The sequence below is a fragment of the Pristis pectinata genome, chromosome 1 (genome assembly GCF_009764475.1).
Source record: "Pristis pectinata isolate sPriPec2 chromosome 1, sPriPec2.1.pri, whole genome shotgun sequence".
NCBI lineage: Eukaryota > Metazoa > Chordata > Chondrichthyes > Rhinopristiformes > Pristidae > Pristis > Pristis pectinata.
In genome coordinates, this window is record NC_067405.1 from 127,298,676 (window position 1) to 127,316,278 (window position 17,603).

Sequence of the window (17,603 nt, forward strand, 5' to 3'; positions counted from 1 at the left end):
CAAAATAGGTCAGTATGTTTTTTTTTGTAGTATTTATTGCAAACCAGCTTCATTTTTCTAAAGAACCAATATATTGTCTGGACGTGTCAATATTGTCTCTCTGCCCAACCTGTGGCTTGGCAGGTCCCACTGTGATGGGTTGTTGCGGGAAATTTAGCATAATGGGTGTGGTCAACAAAAAGCAATGGAGTCATCCTGTCCCAAACCTGTTTGACGGCTCTGGTTGGCTCAAACTGAAAAGATTATCTGCTAATTCTGCTACTTTCGTTCTCTGCATAATAATATTTTGAACAATCCATATGACTGCACTTTTGAGAAATGGGCATTGGTTCAGATCATCTGATTAAAAATGAGCTTCTGAAAGCAGGCAGAAGTCTCAAACTTCCACTCAGCTGATGGAACCATTGACTCAACTGGAATACTAATAGTGCCTAGCTGTGGAGTGCAGACCTCTGCACATATCCCTGTGCTATGGCTGAGAAATCTCCTCAAGGGCCATTGAATTCACTGGAGAAAATGAGCCAGAAAGAGAAGGGGAAGTACATAATAAATACATTTATCAACTTAATTAGATAAAGAAAGAAATTAATTGTTTCATTGCACTTTTAAGTGCTTTCTACAATTTTTTAACAATTATGAAAAGAAGTTAATAGCATTGTTAATGTTTGACACTTTTTAAGAGACAGCCATTGATGTTCAATCAATTGATGAGAACTCAAATCACCGGTAAGCCTGGAGGTGGGACTTAACCTCTCAAAGCATTTTTGGGAGCAGGCTTGCCACTCAGAATAGCATTGAGCTGTGCTGAGCCTTTTCAATTCACTGGCACCCAGCTTCCCAAAGAAAGACCACATCTGGAGTCCGAGGGCAGACTGCCTGGTGTGTTGAAGCATTTTAGTTGATAGAGGGAAGCTCTTCACCATGGGAGTAGAGTTTATGTTTTAGGCATGTTCAGTAGTTCCAAATGCACCCAAAATTGCACCTATTTAGAAAAGTTGGGATACTTTTCCTTTAGAGTTACTGTTCAAATTTATTGGCATCTCATCCAGCCCCACACCTATTCACTTGTGCAATTAGGTCTTAATTTTATATGTTTAAAATGCTGTTTTAAAAATGTATTCATTGATATATTTAAGTGGTAACGTGGTAAAAGGTAAAGTGTGATTAGTATTGTCTAAATTGTGTTCATCATAAAAGTAAGCATTTTAAATCAGTGGCCTGCGAGTAAAGTGAATTTAAATGACTAAAAATAACTAAAAATGTTAACTGTTTTGTCAATTAACAAGTATTCATACCCTTTCAAAGGATATCTATTTGTCTCCTTGTACTCAAAAAAAAATCTCTTAATTTAAATAGTCTCTTTGAGGACCTGCAAATGAGTAGAATTAGTGTAAACTTCATTGTGGATTAATGGGACACAGGTGCAATTTTATGGGCAAGGTCTGCTTCAAGCATAATATTTTTCATGCTACTTCAAAATGATTGTACAAACTCAAGTTGTTCAGAAATTAACTTGCCATCTTCCATTGCAGTTACAGTAACATTACTGCATCAAAAAACAACATAAATGAGCAGAAATTCCAGACATGGTGCAAAAGCTGTTCGAAACCCAGGAAAGGGTCAGGAACACTTTTGTCTCCTGCCTTGAGAAGATGCCTGGATGCATGATCGATACATTCATAGCCTCCCGGATATAGTTGAACATTGTGAACTGAGTAATTCTCCCAGGTGCCTGCAAGGTGCCAGTTGCATAAAAATCAATAGCTCCAATTATCTTCAAACCTACCACAAAGTCGGTTGCTATTTGGGAATAAAATTCCATGTTGGATTCAACATAAAACAACAGTCAGCTGTTAGTGCATTTCTACAGGGACAAATCCAATGAAGACATGCTGCTTTTTAGATACCATTGTTAGTTTATCTGATGTAAATCACTTGAAAAGCAGAACAACATCTTTGTGCTCCCTTGTGATTCAGCTGATCTAAAGCTCCAAAAGAAATGCCCTGCTCATGAGATTTAACTTTACAAATATGTTAAAAGAAGTCAGTTCCTAGTAGCAATATTAAAAACTTCATCAGCTGAGATGAACACAGACTAGGGAATATAAGGATATTAAATGCAGAAAATGATATTTTGGCTTCTTTTTTCTGACAAGACCCTTAGTAATTGGTTGAATTTGTTTTACTCAATACGTACTAATCTATTACACCTAGTTTAAACTGAATATGGATACTTTGAGCCAGTAATTAACATTTAAGTGCTGTATAACAGGCACTGGTAACTCTCCATAATGTGTTAGCAGTAACACAGATCAACCAAGAATCAAACCACTGAATGTGCAGTACAGAGGAACATTACTGTATTACCTAGTCACAGAATCAAATTTCACAGCAGGAACATTTCCTTCTAGAAAAGTTTAAATTTATGAAAGGATATAAATGTCTTCCTTAACAAACAGTTTTGGTGAGGATGCAAATTGGGCAGAAGCAGACTAATCGCCAAATTGCAACAGCAGAACATAAGATGGGACAGAGTACACAATGTGCAAGGGGAATGATGGACAGTTAATCTGATGTTTATCTCTTTGTGCCCCCAAAGCAGGATGAACATTAGTCTCAAAATCTTAATTTCTTCTTTTGGATATGTGAATACATTTTTTGCCAGTTTTCACACTTCATCTCCCGAAGATGTTGATTTGTATCAGGATGTAATTTCATGAGAGCCTACCAAGTTGCTGCATTGAACATGTCAGTGCCTTGTTCCACGGTTGCAAACATGCTACATTATCCCTTCTGAGTGTTGTAACCTTCACTGGGGCTGTTAATTCTTGGACACAACTTTCTTCTGGTGTTACTCTTGCAGTATGCATTTCCATGGGACTGCCTTTGCTCAGTACCACATGGCTACCCAATCATAACAGAGCATTTTTAGCAATGGTTTCATTTCCCAATCATGCCATTATTATTACTTCAAGGATCCATCTTTCACCACTCCTCTTCAACCGTATGCTATGCTTTGGTGATGCCAATAATATACATGGTGGGATTCTGCAGAGTCTATCAAGTCTACTTCACTCCATTTCTCCCAGTCTGTTCCTCTGCTCGAGTGCTCTCGCGTCACATCCCTGACATCCATTCCTGATGAAGCTGAACTCCCTCCAGCTAAACACCGGGGATTATCTTGAATCTCAGTTCCACAGACCCTAGTCTCATGTCTCACCTTGACCATTGCCTCAGGCAAAACTAAAATATCCATAACTGAACATAAAACCAGAAAGTGCTGGAAACTCTCAGCAGGTCAGGTAGCACGAGTGGAAAGAAAAAAAGAGCTGGAAAAGAGAGAAAGCAGTCATTTTAAATTCCAGAGAGGATAGGGGAGTGGATTGGACAAAGAAAATACCTCTGATAAAATGAGGCAAGGGTTGCATTGAACCTAAAACTTTGACTCTGCTTCTCCTTCTACTGATGCTGCCTGATCTGCTGAGTGTTTCTAGCATTTTGTTTTATTTTCAGATTTCCAGCATCTGTGTTTTTTTATTCATAACCTAATGTTAACTGTTCACTGAGCATTTGACCATATAGCTTCCATCACAACATTTGCCTTCATAATATCAGCCCTGACTCACTGTCTGTTTCTGAAACCTTCATCAATTCCTCTTATCTTCAGTCTTCAGCTAGTGAAACTGGTCCATGCCAGTGGTACAAAACGTATTCATGGAAAATCAACAAAATATTTCACACTGCAGTTGTTTTATTCCTCAACAAACAGGCAAAGGGGCTTCCAATTTATTACAAACCCATATTGAACAACTGGCGTAGACCAATGTCAACTCTTGCTAATTAGTCCAAAGCTCTTCTGCCAAGCCTCCAACTCTCTTGTTGCCCACTCTCCTGCTCCAGTTCATTCAAAACTCTGCTCTCCATACTCCAACCCAAATCAAGTCCCTCCCATCTATCTCCCTAGACTTACTGAACTACATTGATTCCTCAACACCTCAAGTTTATAATTCTTATCCTTGTGTTTAAATTTCTCCATGGCCTGCTCCATTTCCAATCTCTAAGTACACAATCCCTCTGGCCGCCTTATACCACGATTCACCAAATGGGGCCTCAGTGCAACTTTATAAATTAAAGATATATTTATTGTAAATGAAAATAAAAATAATTTACAGATGCTGGAAATCTGAAATGAAAACAAGGTGGTTCAGGACAAAGACCCTTCTTTGAATGAAACCTTAGCTCGGTTTCTCTTTCCACATGTACTGCCTGACCTACTGATTGTTTCCAGCATTTTCAATTAATTTATTGTAACTATTTCCAAATTAGCCTAATCACTTTGTACAGTGTAAAGCTGTATAGAGCTCTAAGTGTTATTTAAATGTGTATTTAGATTCCTTTAATTGTGGGAAAAAATGTTTATTTGCAATTAGCAACAGTTAAGGATCATCTTCTGCACAGGAAGGTGGCCATTTGGCTTATCAAGTCTACACTAGCTCTGCAAAAGAGCAATGCAACTAACCCCACTCACTTGCCATCTCCATGTAACCCTGCAAACTATTTCCTTTCAGGAGCTTATCCAATTCCCTATTTACTGCTACACTCAAATCTGCCTCCACTGCTCCCCTTGCTGCATGGAAACAATTTTTCCTCCTGTTAGTTTTGGTTCTTTTGTCAGTCACCTTCATTCTGTCTACTAGATGTTGATCCCTTCACCAATGGGAGCAGTTTCACTCTGTATACACCCTTCAAGACTTAAAATACCCTTATCAGACTTCCTTTCCACCTCTGTTCCAGGGAAAACAATACCAGCGTCCACAATATGAAATTATTTTAGTCCTTCTCTTCTGTACTGTTTCTGAATACTTTACATCTTTCCTTCAGTGTGATGCCTAGAACTGAACACAAAAGTACACAAATGTAGCCAAAGAAATGTTTTCCAAAGGTTCATTACAACTTCCCTGCCCTTGTACTCTTTGCCTCTGGTAATAAATCCCAGGATCCCTTGTGTTTCTTTAAACCAATTTCTCAACATGCCCCACCACTTTCAACAAACGCTGCACACATATCCCCTGGTCTCAAAGCTGGAGAAGAATTTCATAGTAACGTCCTCATAAACATTCTGCAATCTGCACGTCAGTGAAATTCCAATTGGTAATGAAGATGCATCTGATTTCATGGTGTTGTCTGTAAACACGTGATGTTGAAGAGCATTAAGAACATACGACAGTGACCATGAATCACTATATTACCAACCTGCCCATTCATTCCGAGAATTCTAAAGTGCACCTTATATCTAATAATTTTCTGCAGTTTTCGAATGTCTTAACTTTGGCAATGGATACTGTGTGATTTTTTTTATCGCTACGATGTTTTGTTTGGCTGCTTCTTTTAATGCAACGAAATTCACGTTATCCTTCGCATAGATGCTGAAACGAATGGCATGTCATTAATTTTCGAGAAGCAGAGTGAGATGCTAAATACGCTGCGAAGTTGTTTCTCAACGAATCTTTTCGCAGAGCGTTTTATTATAGCCCGGAGTGATTGTGAACCGTCCCTGCATACGCCCTTTTGATCTCTTCTCACTTCAAGAATGCTTGGGCTTATTCAGAAGAGGTTTATGACTTTAAGATCAGCGATGGGCATGTAGAAATTGAAAAACTGCAGATGCTGGAAATCTGAAATTAAATCAGGCAATGATGGAGACACTCTGCAGGTCAGGCAGCATCTGTAGAAAGAGAAGCAGAGTTAATGTTTCAGGTCGAAGCCTTGACGAGTTCCCTTGAAGAACGATAACTCTGTTTCTCCTTCCACAGATGTTACCTGACCGCCTGAGTATTCCTTTTGAGAGCTGGTCTGCCAGTGATTACTAACGTAATCGTTCGTTGATTTCTTGTAAATAGTTGTCTGAGAAGTTAGTTGCTTAACAGAGTTCCCCACAAGCATCGGTGTGTTTGTGACCGCGAAGGGGAGTGGAGGATGTTGAACTGGTCTGGGTCGAATTAAGGGATTGAGGTGGCGATAAGGTGCCACTGCGTGAGGAGTAACAGCGACCCGTAACGGCAAGAAAAATACCACTTGAGTTGATGGGATGATGAAACGATTCTTGTTGCGAATAGTCCAGCGCTGATTAGATTTAATAATCAGCGAATGGAACATATGGGAACTTGAGATTCCAACAGGCCACAGCATCTTCCATATAGAACAGCGCCTGATAATACGGTCGGGTGCTAGTAATCCTAGACTGTACCAGTCATAACTTGTATCAGCAAAATAACCTCCCTCCTCCTCTTAAAGTCCAGCCCTTCGAATGTGGTAAACACTGAAAGCTACAATCGAGATATTAAATTATACAAATTGAAAACCTTTCAAGTGCATTATTGTCAGTATACGGATGCATATATGAGCGTGGAATAAATGCTGTAAACCATAGTATGTAATTTATCCTTGAGAGCAGTGGCTGCGGGTTTTGTGGTTTGTCTTGTGCATGTTTGGATATGAACGTTCAGCACTGAGTATCATTTGTAAAAAGACCACGCAAGGTAGCAGAAACAGTGTGGCTTCCACGGACACATTTATATCTCATTAGTAACTGCAGAGTTTGTACCAGTCACCACCAACCACGCCTCCATCCCCACTGCACAGTTTTCACAAATCAAGTCTCCTCATTTATTTCAGCCTTTGGAGCTCTTCCGCGTCAGTTCGGGCAGACTAGAACAGGATTTACAGTGAAACTCCCAGGTGTTCCGTACTTCTCCGGCTCTTTGGTAGGGGTGGGGGGAATCCTCTACTTCTCCCAAGTCTTTGCTCGGAGTTATCTGTCACCCACCCCGGGTTTGGACCAGCGCCAAAATAACAAACGCAGACAGTTTCCCAAAAACAAGTACCACCGTGAGGTAGTCAATTTTTGCTACCCCATGCATTGTCAGACACTTCAGCTTTGCTGTCACACGCGTTGCTGTTCTGTGCCAGTCTTGCTTGGTGATTGAATTAAAACTTAAAAATAATAGCCTTCAGCATACTGGGGATAGATATTCCGTGTTTGCACACAGCTTAGCCATAAGTTTAACAAGATCTAATAACTAGTGCTCCCCAAAATTAAATTTTCCTTCACGCTTAGCAATCTTTCAATGTCCCATCTCGCTTTGTATGACGCTCAGTATTTGTGAAACAATTGTTTCTGTGGGATGTCAGTTTAGCAAATTAAGACAGGTCCGAAACGAAGTCCGAAGTCCTCAACATAAATGATATCCAATTTATAAACGTCTGCTTCATCGTGACAGCTCTATTCCGATTTCATTCTATGTGCAACTTCGAAAATGAAAGGTGAGGTAAAGGAGTAAAACAAAAGGCTGATGGTTACAGAGTAAAGCCTCGCGTTCTACCAATCAATATTTAATCCTATAAAGTGCTCTAGCGCATCGCTGCGAGTGTTTGCTTACCGCTGGATCGCCGGACAATATTTTCCAAGAAAGTATTCTGTGGTGCCACCAGACCTCTTTTTCCACCGGGCATCCTGGGTTTGCAGAGTTTTTGGAAGGTGTTATTGGGCGGCGAGTGCTTTCAGCGACTCGGGGCAGATGGTCAGGTTTTGGTGGGAGTGGACACTCATAGTAGCGCCCAGGCTGGGGCTGCAGTTTCTGTCGCTGTTGGTACATCGCTGGCACTGGCAGCTCCCAGGCGCCGCGGCTGCGCACTGCGCTCCTGACGCACGTACCACCTCGCTGCCAACACCGCTTGCAGAGGTGGGGGGTACCGGGGATGGGGCGGCGGAGCGGCAGCTGGAGAGCTCCTGCAACTTCTCACGAGTTCCACTAACCCCCTCCACTCCGCCCATCCCCCGAGAAACTTCACCTCCCTGTGCATCTCTGCTCAAACACCCACCCACCCTACACCAGGCGTCAATTCCCGAAACCAGCGCAATGGCCAAACCGAAAGAGACTTGGCTTTATAAAGCGCTTCTCCTGTCTCTTTCAAAACTTCCCAAGGCGGTTTGCAGCTAATAACGTACTCTTGCCAATCCTACACAGCAAGCTCCCACAGTTGCGGCAGGTTTTTGTTTTGGTCTCCTCTTGGGAGGTCTGGGCATGATGTGAACAGGTTAGTGATATAACGAAATAACTACCTAACTCACGTTTGTTTACTCGCGTTCTTAGCAAATTGAAGAACGAAGGAGTAAAACATTCATTGTGGGCACTTTCCCTCCCACGTTGTAATCCATTGGATCAGTGCTGTCTCCCGGCTGTACCAGTCTCAGCCTGGGAGTAATCCCTGCACTAGTGACGGCGGGATTGTGGTTGTAACTATATCTGAGGAAAGGATCAGATACAAATTCTGTGGGAAGCACAGGGCGGTCTGAGGGCTAAATTATCACTAACTGCACCGACCACTTCAGCAATTTCTGTAACACCTTTAAACCTAGTGTAAGCACATACCCAGAGCATTCCACGGAGGTCTCGTCAAAAGACAGGAGTCCCCAGCTAAGTGAGAAATTTGGGGCAGGACTGCGGCCGAAAACTTTGTTCTAAGGATCTTAAGGAAGAGGGAGAGGCAGAAGGAGTGTGAGAAGATAATTCAGACAAAATAAAAACACAACACTGGAGGAACTCAGCAGGTCAAGCAGCGTCTGTGGAGGCAAAATATTTAAGTCAATGTTTCCAGTCGAGGCCCTTCATCAGGACTGAGAGAAAAGATACTCAGGGTTGAACCAGTTGGAGCTGGAATGATGGGCACCTGAACCCACAGTCATGTTGAAGATGTCAGATTAGTTTTCCGGAGAGGAAACCCAAGGAAAGCATCTGGCACAGATGGTGTCCCTAGCCATGTCCTCAAATCCTGAGCTGATATGCTGGTGGGGGTATTTGCAGACATTTTTTACCTCTCCCTGCTTCAATCTGAGGTTCCCACCCATTTTAAGACGACCACTATCATCCCAGTACCTAAGAAAAACAAGGTAACATGCCTTACTGACTACTGACCGGTGGCTCTGACATCCACCATCATGAAGTGCTTCAAGAGGCTGGTGATGGCACACCTCAGCTCCAGATTCCAGACAACCTTGACCTATGGCAGTTCACCTACTGCCAAAACAGGTTCATAGAACCATAAAACCATAGAAAAATACAGCACAATACAGGCCCTTCGGCCCACCATGTTGTGCCAACCATCTAACCACACCTAAGACTATCTAACCCCTTCCTCCCACATATCCTTCTATTTTAAATTCCTCCATATACTTATCTAACAATCTCTTGAACTTGACCAACGTATCAGCCTCCACCACCACCTCAGGCAGTGCATCCCATGCACCAACCACTCTCTGGGTGAAAAACCTCCCTCTGACATCTCCCTTGAACTTCCCACCCATTACCTTAAAGCCATGCCCTCTTGTATTGAGCATGGTGGACACCATCTCCCTGGCCCTACACTCATCTCTGGAGCATCTGGAGAGTAAAGGCACCTATGTTAGACTAATTTATTGAATACAGCTCTGCCTTCAATACCAACTCCAAGCAAACTCATCACCAAACTCCTAGACCTGGGATTCAACACCTCCCTTTGCAAATGGATCCTTGACTTCCTGACCAACAGACCACAATCAGTGAGGATAGGCAGCAACGCCTCCACCATGATTATTCTCAACACTGGTGCTCTACAAGGCTGTGTTCTCAGTCCCCTACTTTATTCCTTATAAATTCACGACTGTGTGGCCAGTTTCTGCTCTGACTCCATTTACAAGCTTGCAGATGACACCATTGTAGTGGGCCAAATCTCAAATAATGATGAGTTGGCGTATAGGAAGGAGATAGAGAGCCTACTGGCATGGTGTCATGACAACAACCTTTCCCTCAATGTCAGCAAAACAAAAGAGCTGGTCATTGACTGCAGGAAGAGGAGCAGTGTACATGCTCCTATTTACATCAATAGTGCTGAGGTTGAGAGGGTTGAGAGCTTCAAGTTCCTAGGAGTGAACATCACCAATAGCCGGTCCAACCATGTAGACACCACAGCCAAAAAAGCTCACCAGTACTTCTACTTCCTCAGGGGGCTAAAGGAATTCAGTATGTCCCCTTCGACCCTCACCAATTTTTAATCAATGCACCACAGAAAGCATCCTGTCTGGATGCATCACGGCTTGGTATGGCAACTGCTCTGCTTGGGACCGCAAGAAACTGCTGGGAATCACAGAAACCAGCCTCCCCACCATGGACTCTGTCTACACTTCTCACTGCCTCTGTAAAGCAGCTGACATAATCAAAGACCCCACCCACCCCAGACATTATCTCTTCTCCCCCCCCCCTCCCATTGGGCAGGATACAAAAGCCTGAAAGCACGTACACCAGGCTCGAGAACAGCTTCTATTCCACTATTATGAGACTATTGAATGGCCCCCTAGTACGATAAGATGGACTCTTGACCTCACAATCTATTGTGTTATGACCTTGCAACTTATTGTCTGCCTGCACTGCACTTCTCTGTAACTGTAACACTTTATTCTGCATTCTGTTATTGATTTCCCTTGTACTACCTTAATGCACATTAAGGCAGATCTGTATGTAATGCAGATGGCATGCAAAACAATTTTTTTTATGGTACCTCAGTATATGTGACAATAATAAACCAGTTTACTAAAGGTGAACAAAGGGAGATAGTTCAAACACCTGGTACCTAAAAAGAGTGTAAAGTGCCAAGGGACAGGAATCAGATTTGGAATCAGGGAATTCTGAGGAAATTGTGGGATTGGAGAAGGTGACAATGACAAGGATTTCAATGTGAGCATGGGAAATTTAAATTGGAGGCATTGGGTGAGTGAGAGCTAATGTAGGTCAGTGAGAACAGTGGTGATGTGTGTGTGGGCACTTGATGCATAGCAAGTGTACACAGCAAAGTAATGAATGAGTTGAACTTTACAGATCAAGGAGAGTGGGAGCTGATCAGGAGAGCATTGTAAGAGTCAAGTATGCAGTTGACAAAGGCATAGATGGTATTTTCAACAGCAGGTGGGCTGAGGCAGCCAGTGTTCAAAAGATGGAAGTTCAGCTTAGAGCTAGAAAGGACACAGGGATAGTAAACAGGCAGGTTTCAGCCCAAGAAAATGACCACCAGGAAGCTGCCCATTCTCCTCTTAGGAAAAAAGGCTGAGCAAATGGTTGATGTGCCAGTGGGAGAACACTTTGGGACTAGTGGCCATAATTCTATTAGTTTCAAGATAGTTAAGGAAAAGGATAGGACTAGTCCTCAAGTCGAAATCCTTAATTGGAGGAAAGCTAATTTCGATGGCATCAGACAGGAACTCACAAAAGTTGATTGGGAGAGGTTGTTTGCATGTAAAGGAACATCTAGCAAGTGGGAGGCTTTCTAAAGTGAGATTGGAGTTCAAAGTCAGTTTGTTCCTGTTAGAGTGAAGGGCAAGGCAGGCAAAAATTAGGGAACTTTGGTTGATGAGGTATATTAATGATCTGGTCAGGAAAAAGAAGGCGGCATATATCAAGTATAGGCAGCTGGGATCAAGAAAGTCCCTTGAGGAGTATAAGCAATGTGGGGGTACACTAAAGAAGGAAATTTTCAAGGATTTTATCCCTGGCAGATAAAATAAAGGAGAATCCTTGAAAATTTATATTAAGAGCAGAAGGATAGCTAGGGAGAGAATAGTTCTCCTTAGGGATCAGTGTGGTGATCTATGTGTGGAACCACAGGAAATGGGCAAGGTCTTAAATGAATGCTTCTTATCTGTATTTACTGTGGAGGAGGACATGCCAACTAGTGTGTTCAGGGGAAGGAACAGTGACATCTTGAAGTATATTATCATTACAAAGGAGATGGTGTTGGAGGTCCTGAAATACATGAAGGTGGATAAATCCCCAGGGCCTGACCAACTGTATCCTTGGCTGTTATGGGAAGCAAGAGAGGAGGTTGCTGGGAAATTGGCAGAAGTGTTTGCATCTTTCTTAGTCACAGAGGAGGTACTGGAAAACTGAAGGTTAGCTAATGTTGTGCCTTTATTTAAGGAGGGCAACAGAGATAAGCCAGGGATAAGGAGGCCGAGAGGTGACATGACAGAGGTATATAAAGTTATCAGAGGCATAGATAGGGTAGATAGCCGGTGTCTGTATCCAGTGGTAGGGGTGTCAAAAGGGCATAGGTTTAAGGTGAGAGGGAGGAGGTTTAAATGGTATCTGAGAGGTAAATTTTTCCACACAGAATGTAGTTGGTATCTGGAATGATCTGTCAGAGGAGGTAGTAGAGGCAGGAACAGTAACAACACTTAAGAGGCATCTGGACAGGTACTTGAATAAGCAAGGCATAGAGGGATATGGAATTAATACAGGCAAGTGGCATGATAGTCAGCATAGATGCAGTGGGCCGAAGGGCCTGCTTCTGTGCTGTACAGCTGTATGACTGACTCGCCCTTCCCTCTGCTTGATCTACTGACCAAGCATTCCACTGGCTGCACTGTGCATCATCTACAGGCTAACCTACAGCCAATCATCAAAGGTCATTCAGAAGCACATCATGTCCCTGCTCCTACCACAAGACCTTTAGTAGTGATAAGCAATAAGTTGTTTAAAAATTCTCATCCGTTTTCAAATCTCTCCATGGACTCATTCTCCCAATCTCCAATCAATCAATGGGCTAATTGGGCAGCAGCAGCCAATGAAAAGAAGGCAAGTTCAAGAAGAGCTGCCAATGTAGGAGTGGCTCAGTGTAAGAGTGGGACCTTGAGGCTTTGGCTCAAGAGGCTTCGGTGAGAAGAGGCAGAGGAAGTGAGTGGAGGCTAATGTGAGGTTCTGGTAAGTTTTCTTTCTTTCTTTGTTCTTGCACAGTTAGAGCAGTGGAAATGGCAGTCAGGGCAGTGGTATGCTCCTCTTGCAGGATGTGGGAAATCAGGGAGTCCTCCAGTGTCCCTGATGACGACACCTGCGAGAAGTACATCCAGCTGCAGCTCCTTGCAGACAACGTTAGGGAACTGGAGCTGGATGAACTTGGGGTCATTTGGGAAACTGAGGAAATGATTTTGAGTTACCAGGAGGCAGTCACATCTAGGTTACAGGATGCAGGTAGCTGGGTGACCATCATGAGAGCGAAAGGGAATAGGCAGTCAGTGCAGTGTACCCCTGTGGCTGTTCCCCTTAATAACAAGTACATCATTTTAGATACTGTTGGGTGGGGGGGAACCTACCAGGGGAAAGCCACAGCAGCCAGGTCTCTGGCACTGAGTCTAACTCAGAAGGGAAGAGGGGAGAAGAAGACTGCAGTAGTGATAGGGGATTCGTTGGTTAGGGGAACAACTAGGAGATTCTGTGGACGAGAACAAGACTCCCAGATGATATGTTGCCTCCCAGGTGCCAGGGTCAGAGACATCTCGGTTTGAGTCCACAGCATTAAGGGGGAGAGTGAGCAGCCAGAAGTCGTGGTACACATTGGTACCAACGACATAGATAGAAAAAGGGATGAGGTCCTAAAGAGGGAATATAGGGAGCTAAAGAGCTGGACCTCAAGGGTGGTAATCTCTGGACTGCTGCCTGTGCCACGCACCAGTGAGGGTAAGAATAGGAAGATATGGCAGATGAATGAGTGGCTGAAGATTTGGTGCAGGGGGCAGGGTTTCAAGTTTGTGGATTCTGGGGAACATATGACCTGTACAAAAGGGACGGGTTACACCTGAACTCAAGAGGGACTAATGTCCTTGCAGGTAGGTTTGCTAGAGCTTTTGGGGAGGGTTTAAACTAGGTTGGCAGGGGATGGGAACCAGGGTGTTAGGTCAGATGGTGGAACAGTGGGTGTAAAGGTAGATGCAATGTGCAGAGAGACTGAGGAAGGATAGGCAGCGGATAGGGCATAAATACAGTCAGTTGGATGGGTTGAAATGTGTTTACTTTAATGCAAGAAGTATTAAGAATAAGGGTGATGAACTTAGATCATGAATCTGTACATGGAATTATGATGTTGTGGCCATTACAGAGACTTAGCTGTCACAAGGGCAGGATTGACTGCTTGATGTTCTGGAGTTTGGATGTTTCAACAAGGATAGGGAGGGAGGTAAAAAGGGGGGGGTGTGGGGGGCAGGGGAGTGGCATTGCTAATCAGGGATAGTATCACAGCTGTAGAAAGGGAGGACGTCATGGAGGGAATAGTCTACAGAGTCAGCATGGGTGGAAGTCAGAAAGAGGAAGGGAGCAATCACTCTATTGGGAGTATTCTAGAGGCCCCCACAATAGCCACTGAGAAACTGAGGAGCAGATAAGTAGGCAGATTTTGGAAACGTGCAAAAATAATTGTCATGGGAGACTTGAACTTCCCTAATATTGATTGGCACCTCCTTAGTGCTAAAAGGTTTAGATGGGGCAGAATTTGTTAGGTGTGTCTAGGAAGGATTCCTGACACAGTATGTGGACAGGCTGACTAGAGGAGAGGCTATGCTGGATTGAGTTCAAGGCAATGAACATGGTCAGGTGACAGACCTCTCAGTGGGTGAGCATTTTGGAGACAGTGACCACAACTCCCTGACCTTTAGCAAATCCATGGACAAGAGCAGACAATATGGGAAAGTTTTTAATTGGGGGAGGGCTGGTTATGACAGTACTAAGCAGGAACTTGGAAGCGTAAATTGGGAAGAGATCTTCAGGGAAATGCACAGCAGAAATGTGGAGGCTGTTCAGGGACCTCTTACATGGGGTTCTGGATAGGTTTGTCCCACTGAGACAAGGAAAGGATGATAGGGTAAAGGAACCATGGTTGACAAGAGAGGTGAAACATTAAGTATGCTTCCTTCTTCCTCTTGACTAAAAGATAGGAAGCAAAAATCAGGCAGGGCTCGTGAGAATTATAAAGGTAGCCAGGAAGGAACTTAAGGGACAGGAGAGCTAGCAGGGGACATGAGAAGGCCTTGGTGGGTAGAATTAAGAAAAACCCCCAAGGAGTTCTACACATAAGTGAAGAACAGGAGGATGACTAGAGTGAGGGTAGAACCAGTCAGGGATAAAGGGGGAAACGTGCCTGGAGGTGGAGGAGGGAAGGGAGATAGAGATCCTTAATGAATACTTTGCTTCAGTGTTCACCAGGGAGAGGGACTTTGACAAATAAGAGGTCAGCACAGAACAGGCTACTGTGTTGGAGCATGTTGAGGTTAAGAAAGAGGTAGTGTTGGAGCTCCTGAAAAACATCAAGATAGATAAGTTCCCAGGGCTGGATGGTATATACCGCAAGTTACTACGGGAATTGAGGAAGCGATTGCTGGGGCATTGACGATGATATTTGCGTTCTCCCTGGACGCAGGGGTGGTGCCAGAGGATTGGAGGATGGCAAATGTTGTTCTCTTGTTCAAGAAAGGTAATAAGGATAATCCTGGGAATTATAGGCCAGTGAGTCTTACGTCAGTGGTGGGCAAACTATTGGAGAGGATTCTTAGGGACAGGATTTACAAGCATTTGGAGAAGCAGTCTTATTAGGGATAGTCAGCATGGCTTTGTGAGGGGCAAGACATGCCTCATAAACCTAACTGAGTTTTTTTTGAGGATGTGACAAAACAAATTGATGAAGGTAGAGCAGTGGATGTAGTGTACACGGATTTTAGTAAGGTATTTGACAAGGTTCCCCATGGTAGGCTCATCCAGAAAGTCAGGAGGCATGGGATCCATGGAGACTTGGCTGCATGTATTCAGAATCAACTTGCCCACAGAAGGCAGAGGGTGGTAGTAGATGGAGCATATTCTGCCTGAAGGTCAATGACCAGTGGTATTCTGCAGGGATCTGTTCTGGGATCCGTGCTCTTTGTAATTTTTATAAATGACTTGGATGAGGAAATCGGTAAACTTGCAGATAACACGAAGGTTGGAGGTGTTGTGGATAGTGTAGAAGGTTTCGTAGGTTACAATGGGATATAAACAGGATGCAGAGTTGGGCAGAGAAGTGGCGGATGGAGTTCAATCTGGAAAAGTGTGAAGTGGTACACTTTGGAAGAATGAATTTGAAGGCGGAGTACAGGGTTAATGGCAGGATTCTTAACAGTGTGGGGGAATAGAGGGATCTTGTGGTCCAAGTCCATAGATCCCTCAAAGTTGCTGTGCAAGTTGAAAGGGTAGTTAAGAAGGCATATGGTGTGCTGGCCTTCATTAGTTGGGGTATTGAGTTCAAGAGCCACGAGGTAATGTTGCAGCTCTATAGAACTCTGGTTAGACCACACTTAAAGTATTGTGTTCAGTTCTGGTCACCTCATTATAGGAAGGATGTGGAAGCTTTAGAGAGGGTACAGGGAATATTTACCAGGATGCTGCCTGGATTAGAAAACATGTTTTATGAAGAAAGGTTGAGCTGGGGCTCTTCTCTTTTATAGTGATGCAGGATGAGAGACGACTTGATAGAGGTGTATAAGATTATAAGGGACATAGAGTGGACAGCCAGCATCTTTTCCCCAGGGCGGCAATGGCCAATACCAGAGAACATCAGTTTAAAGTCAGAGGAGGAAAGTCTATGGGAGATGTCAGAGGTAAGTTTTTTTTTTTAAAAACACACACACACACACACACACACAGTGGTGCTGGGAATACATTCCCAGGGCTGGTGGTAGAGGCTGATACAACAGAGAGATTTTAAAAACTCTTAGATAGGCACATGGATGTAAGAAAAGTGGAGGGTTATGGGCTGTGTAGGAGGGGAAGGCTAGATTGATCATGGAGTAAGTGTTTATATATGTTGGCACAACATCGTGGGCTGAAGGGCCTGTACTGTGTTGTACTGTTCTATGTTCTATCTTCCCCCTCCACTCTCAGTCATTATGCAGGGCCTCAAACAGAAACAGCAACAATTTCTTTCTCCCACGGATGCTGGTTGCTCTGCTGAGTTCCTCCAGGCTTTGTTTCTTTCCTCCCTATCTTTATAATCTCCTCACAGAAAAGTTATGGAACCTAGGATCTAATGACAGGACCTGATAGAAATCATTATTAGGAGGAAAATGATGTGAGGAACACAGTTGAGACTGAAGACTGACAAATCCCCGGAGCTCAATAGTCTACTTCCCAGAACACTTAAGGAAGAGGCCCTAGAAATAGAGGACATATTGGTAGTCATTCTCCAACATTCTTTGGACTCTGGATCAGTTCTTACTGATTAAAGGGCAGCTAATATAACCCCACTATTTAAAAATGGAGGGAGAGAGAAAATAGACTCATGGACCAGTTAGCCTGACATCAGTAATGGGGAAAATGCCAGTCTATTTTTAAACGAGTTTGTAAAACAGTGACAGGATCAGTCAAAGACAGCATGGATTAATGAAAGGGAAATTATCTTGATAAATTTACTGGAATTTTTTGAGAATGTAATTAATAGAGTGGAACCAATGGATAGGTTGTATTTTAGAAGGCTTTCAATGAAGTCCCATTTAAGAGAACAGTGTGCAAAATGAAAGGACATTGGATTGGTGGTAATGTTCAGTTATGGTTAGACAAGTAGTTGGCAGACTGGAATCAAAGGGTAGGAGTAAACAGGTCCTTTTCCGATTAGTAGCAGCAACCAGCGGCATACCACATGGTCCAACACTTTGGCCCCATCTATTCACCATATATATATATATATATATATATATATATATATATATATGATTGATAGAT

General features: G+C 43.3%; 1 protein-coding gene across 1 annotated transcript in view; it reads right to left on the reverse strand.

The window, feature by feature from the left end:
• The window catches only part of kcnh5b (potassium voltage-gated channel, subfamily H (eag-related), member 5b), a 268,909-nt gene extending 261,242 nt beyond the window's left edge, over positions 1-7,667 (reverse strand). Inside the window, exon 1 of the mRNA XM_052018025.1 lies at positions 7,440-7,667. Coding sequence (XP_051873985.1) covers positions 7,440-7,512 — 73 coding nt within the window. The 5' untranslated portion in view covers positions 7,513-7,667. The remainder of the gene's footprint in view (positions 1-7,439) is intronic.
• Positions 7,668-17,603: the final 9,936 nt, after the last annotated feature.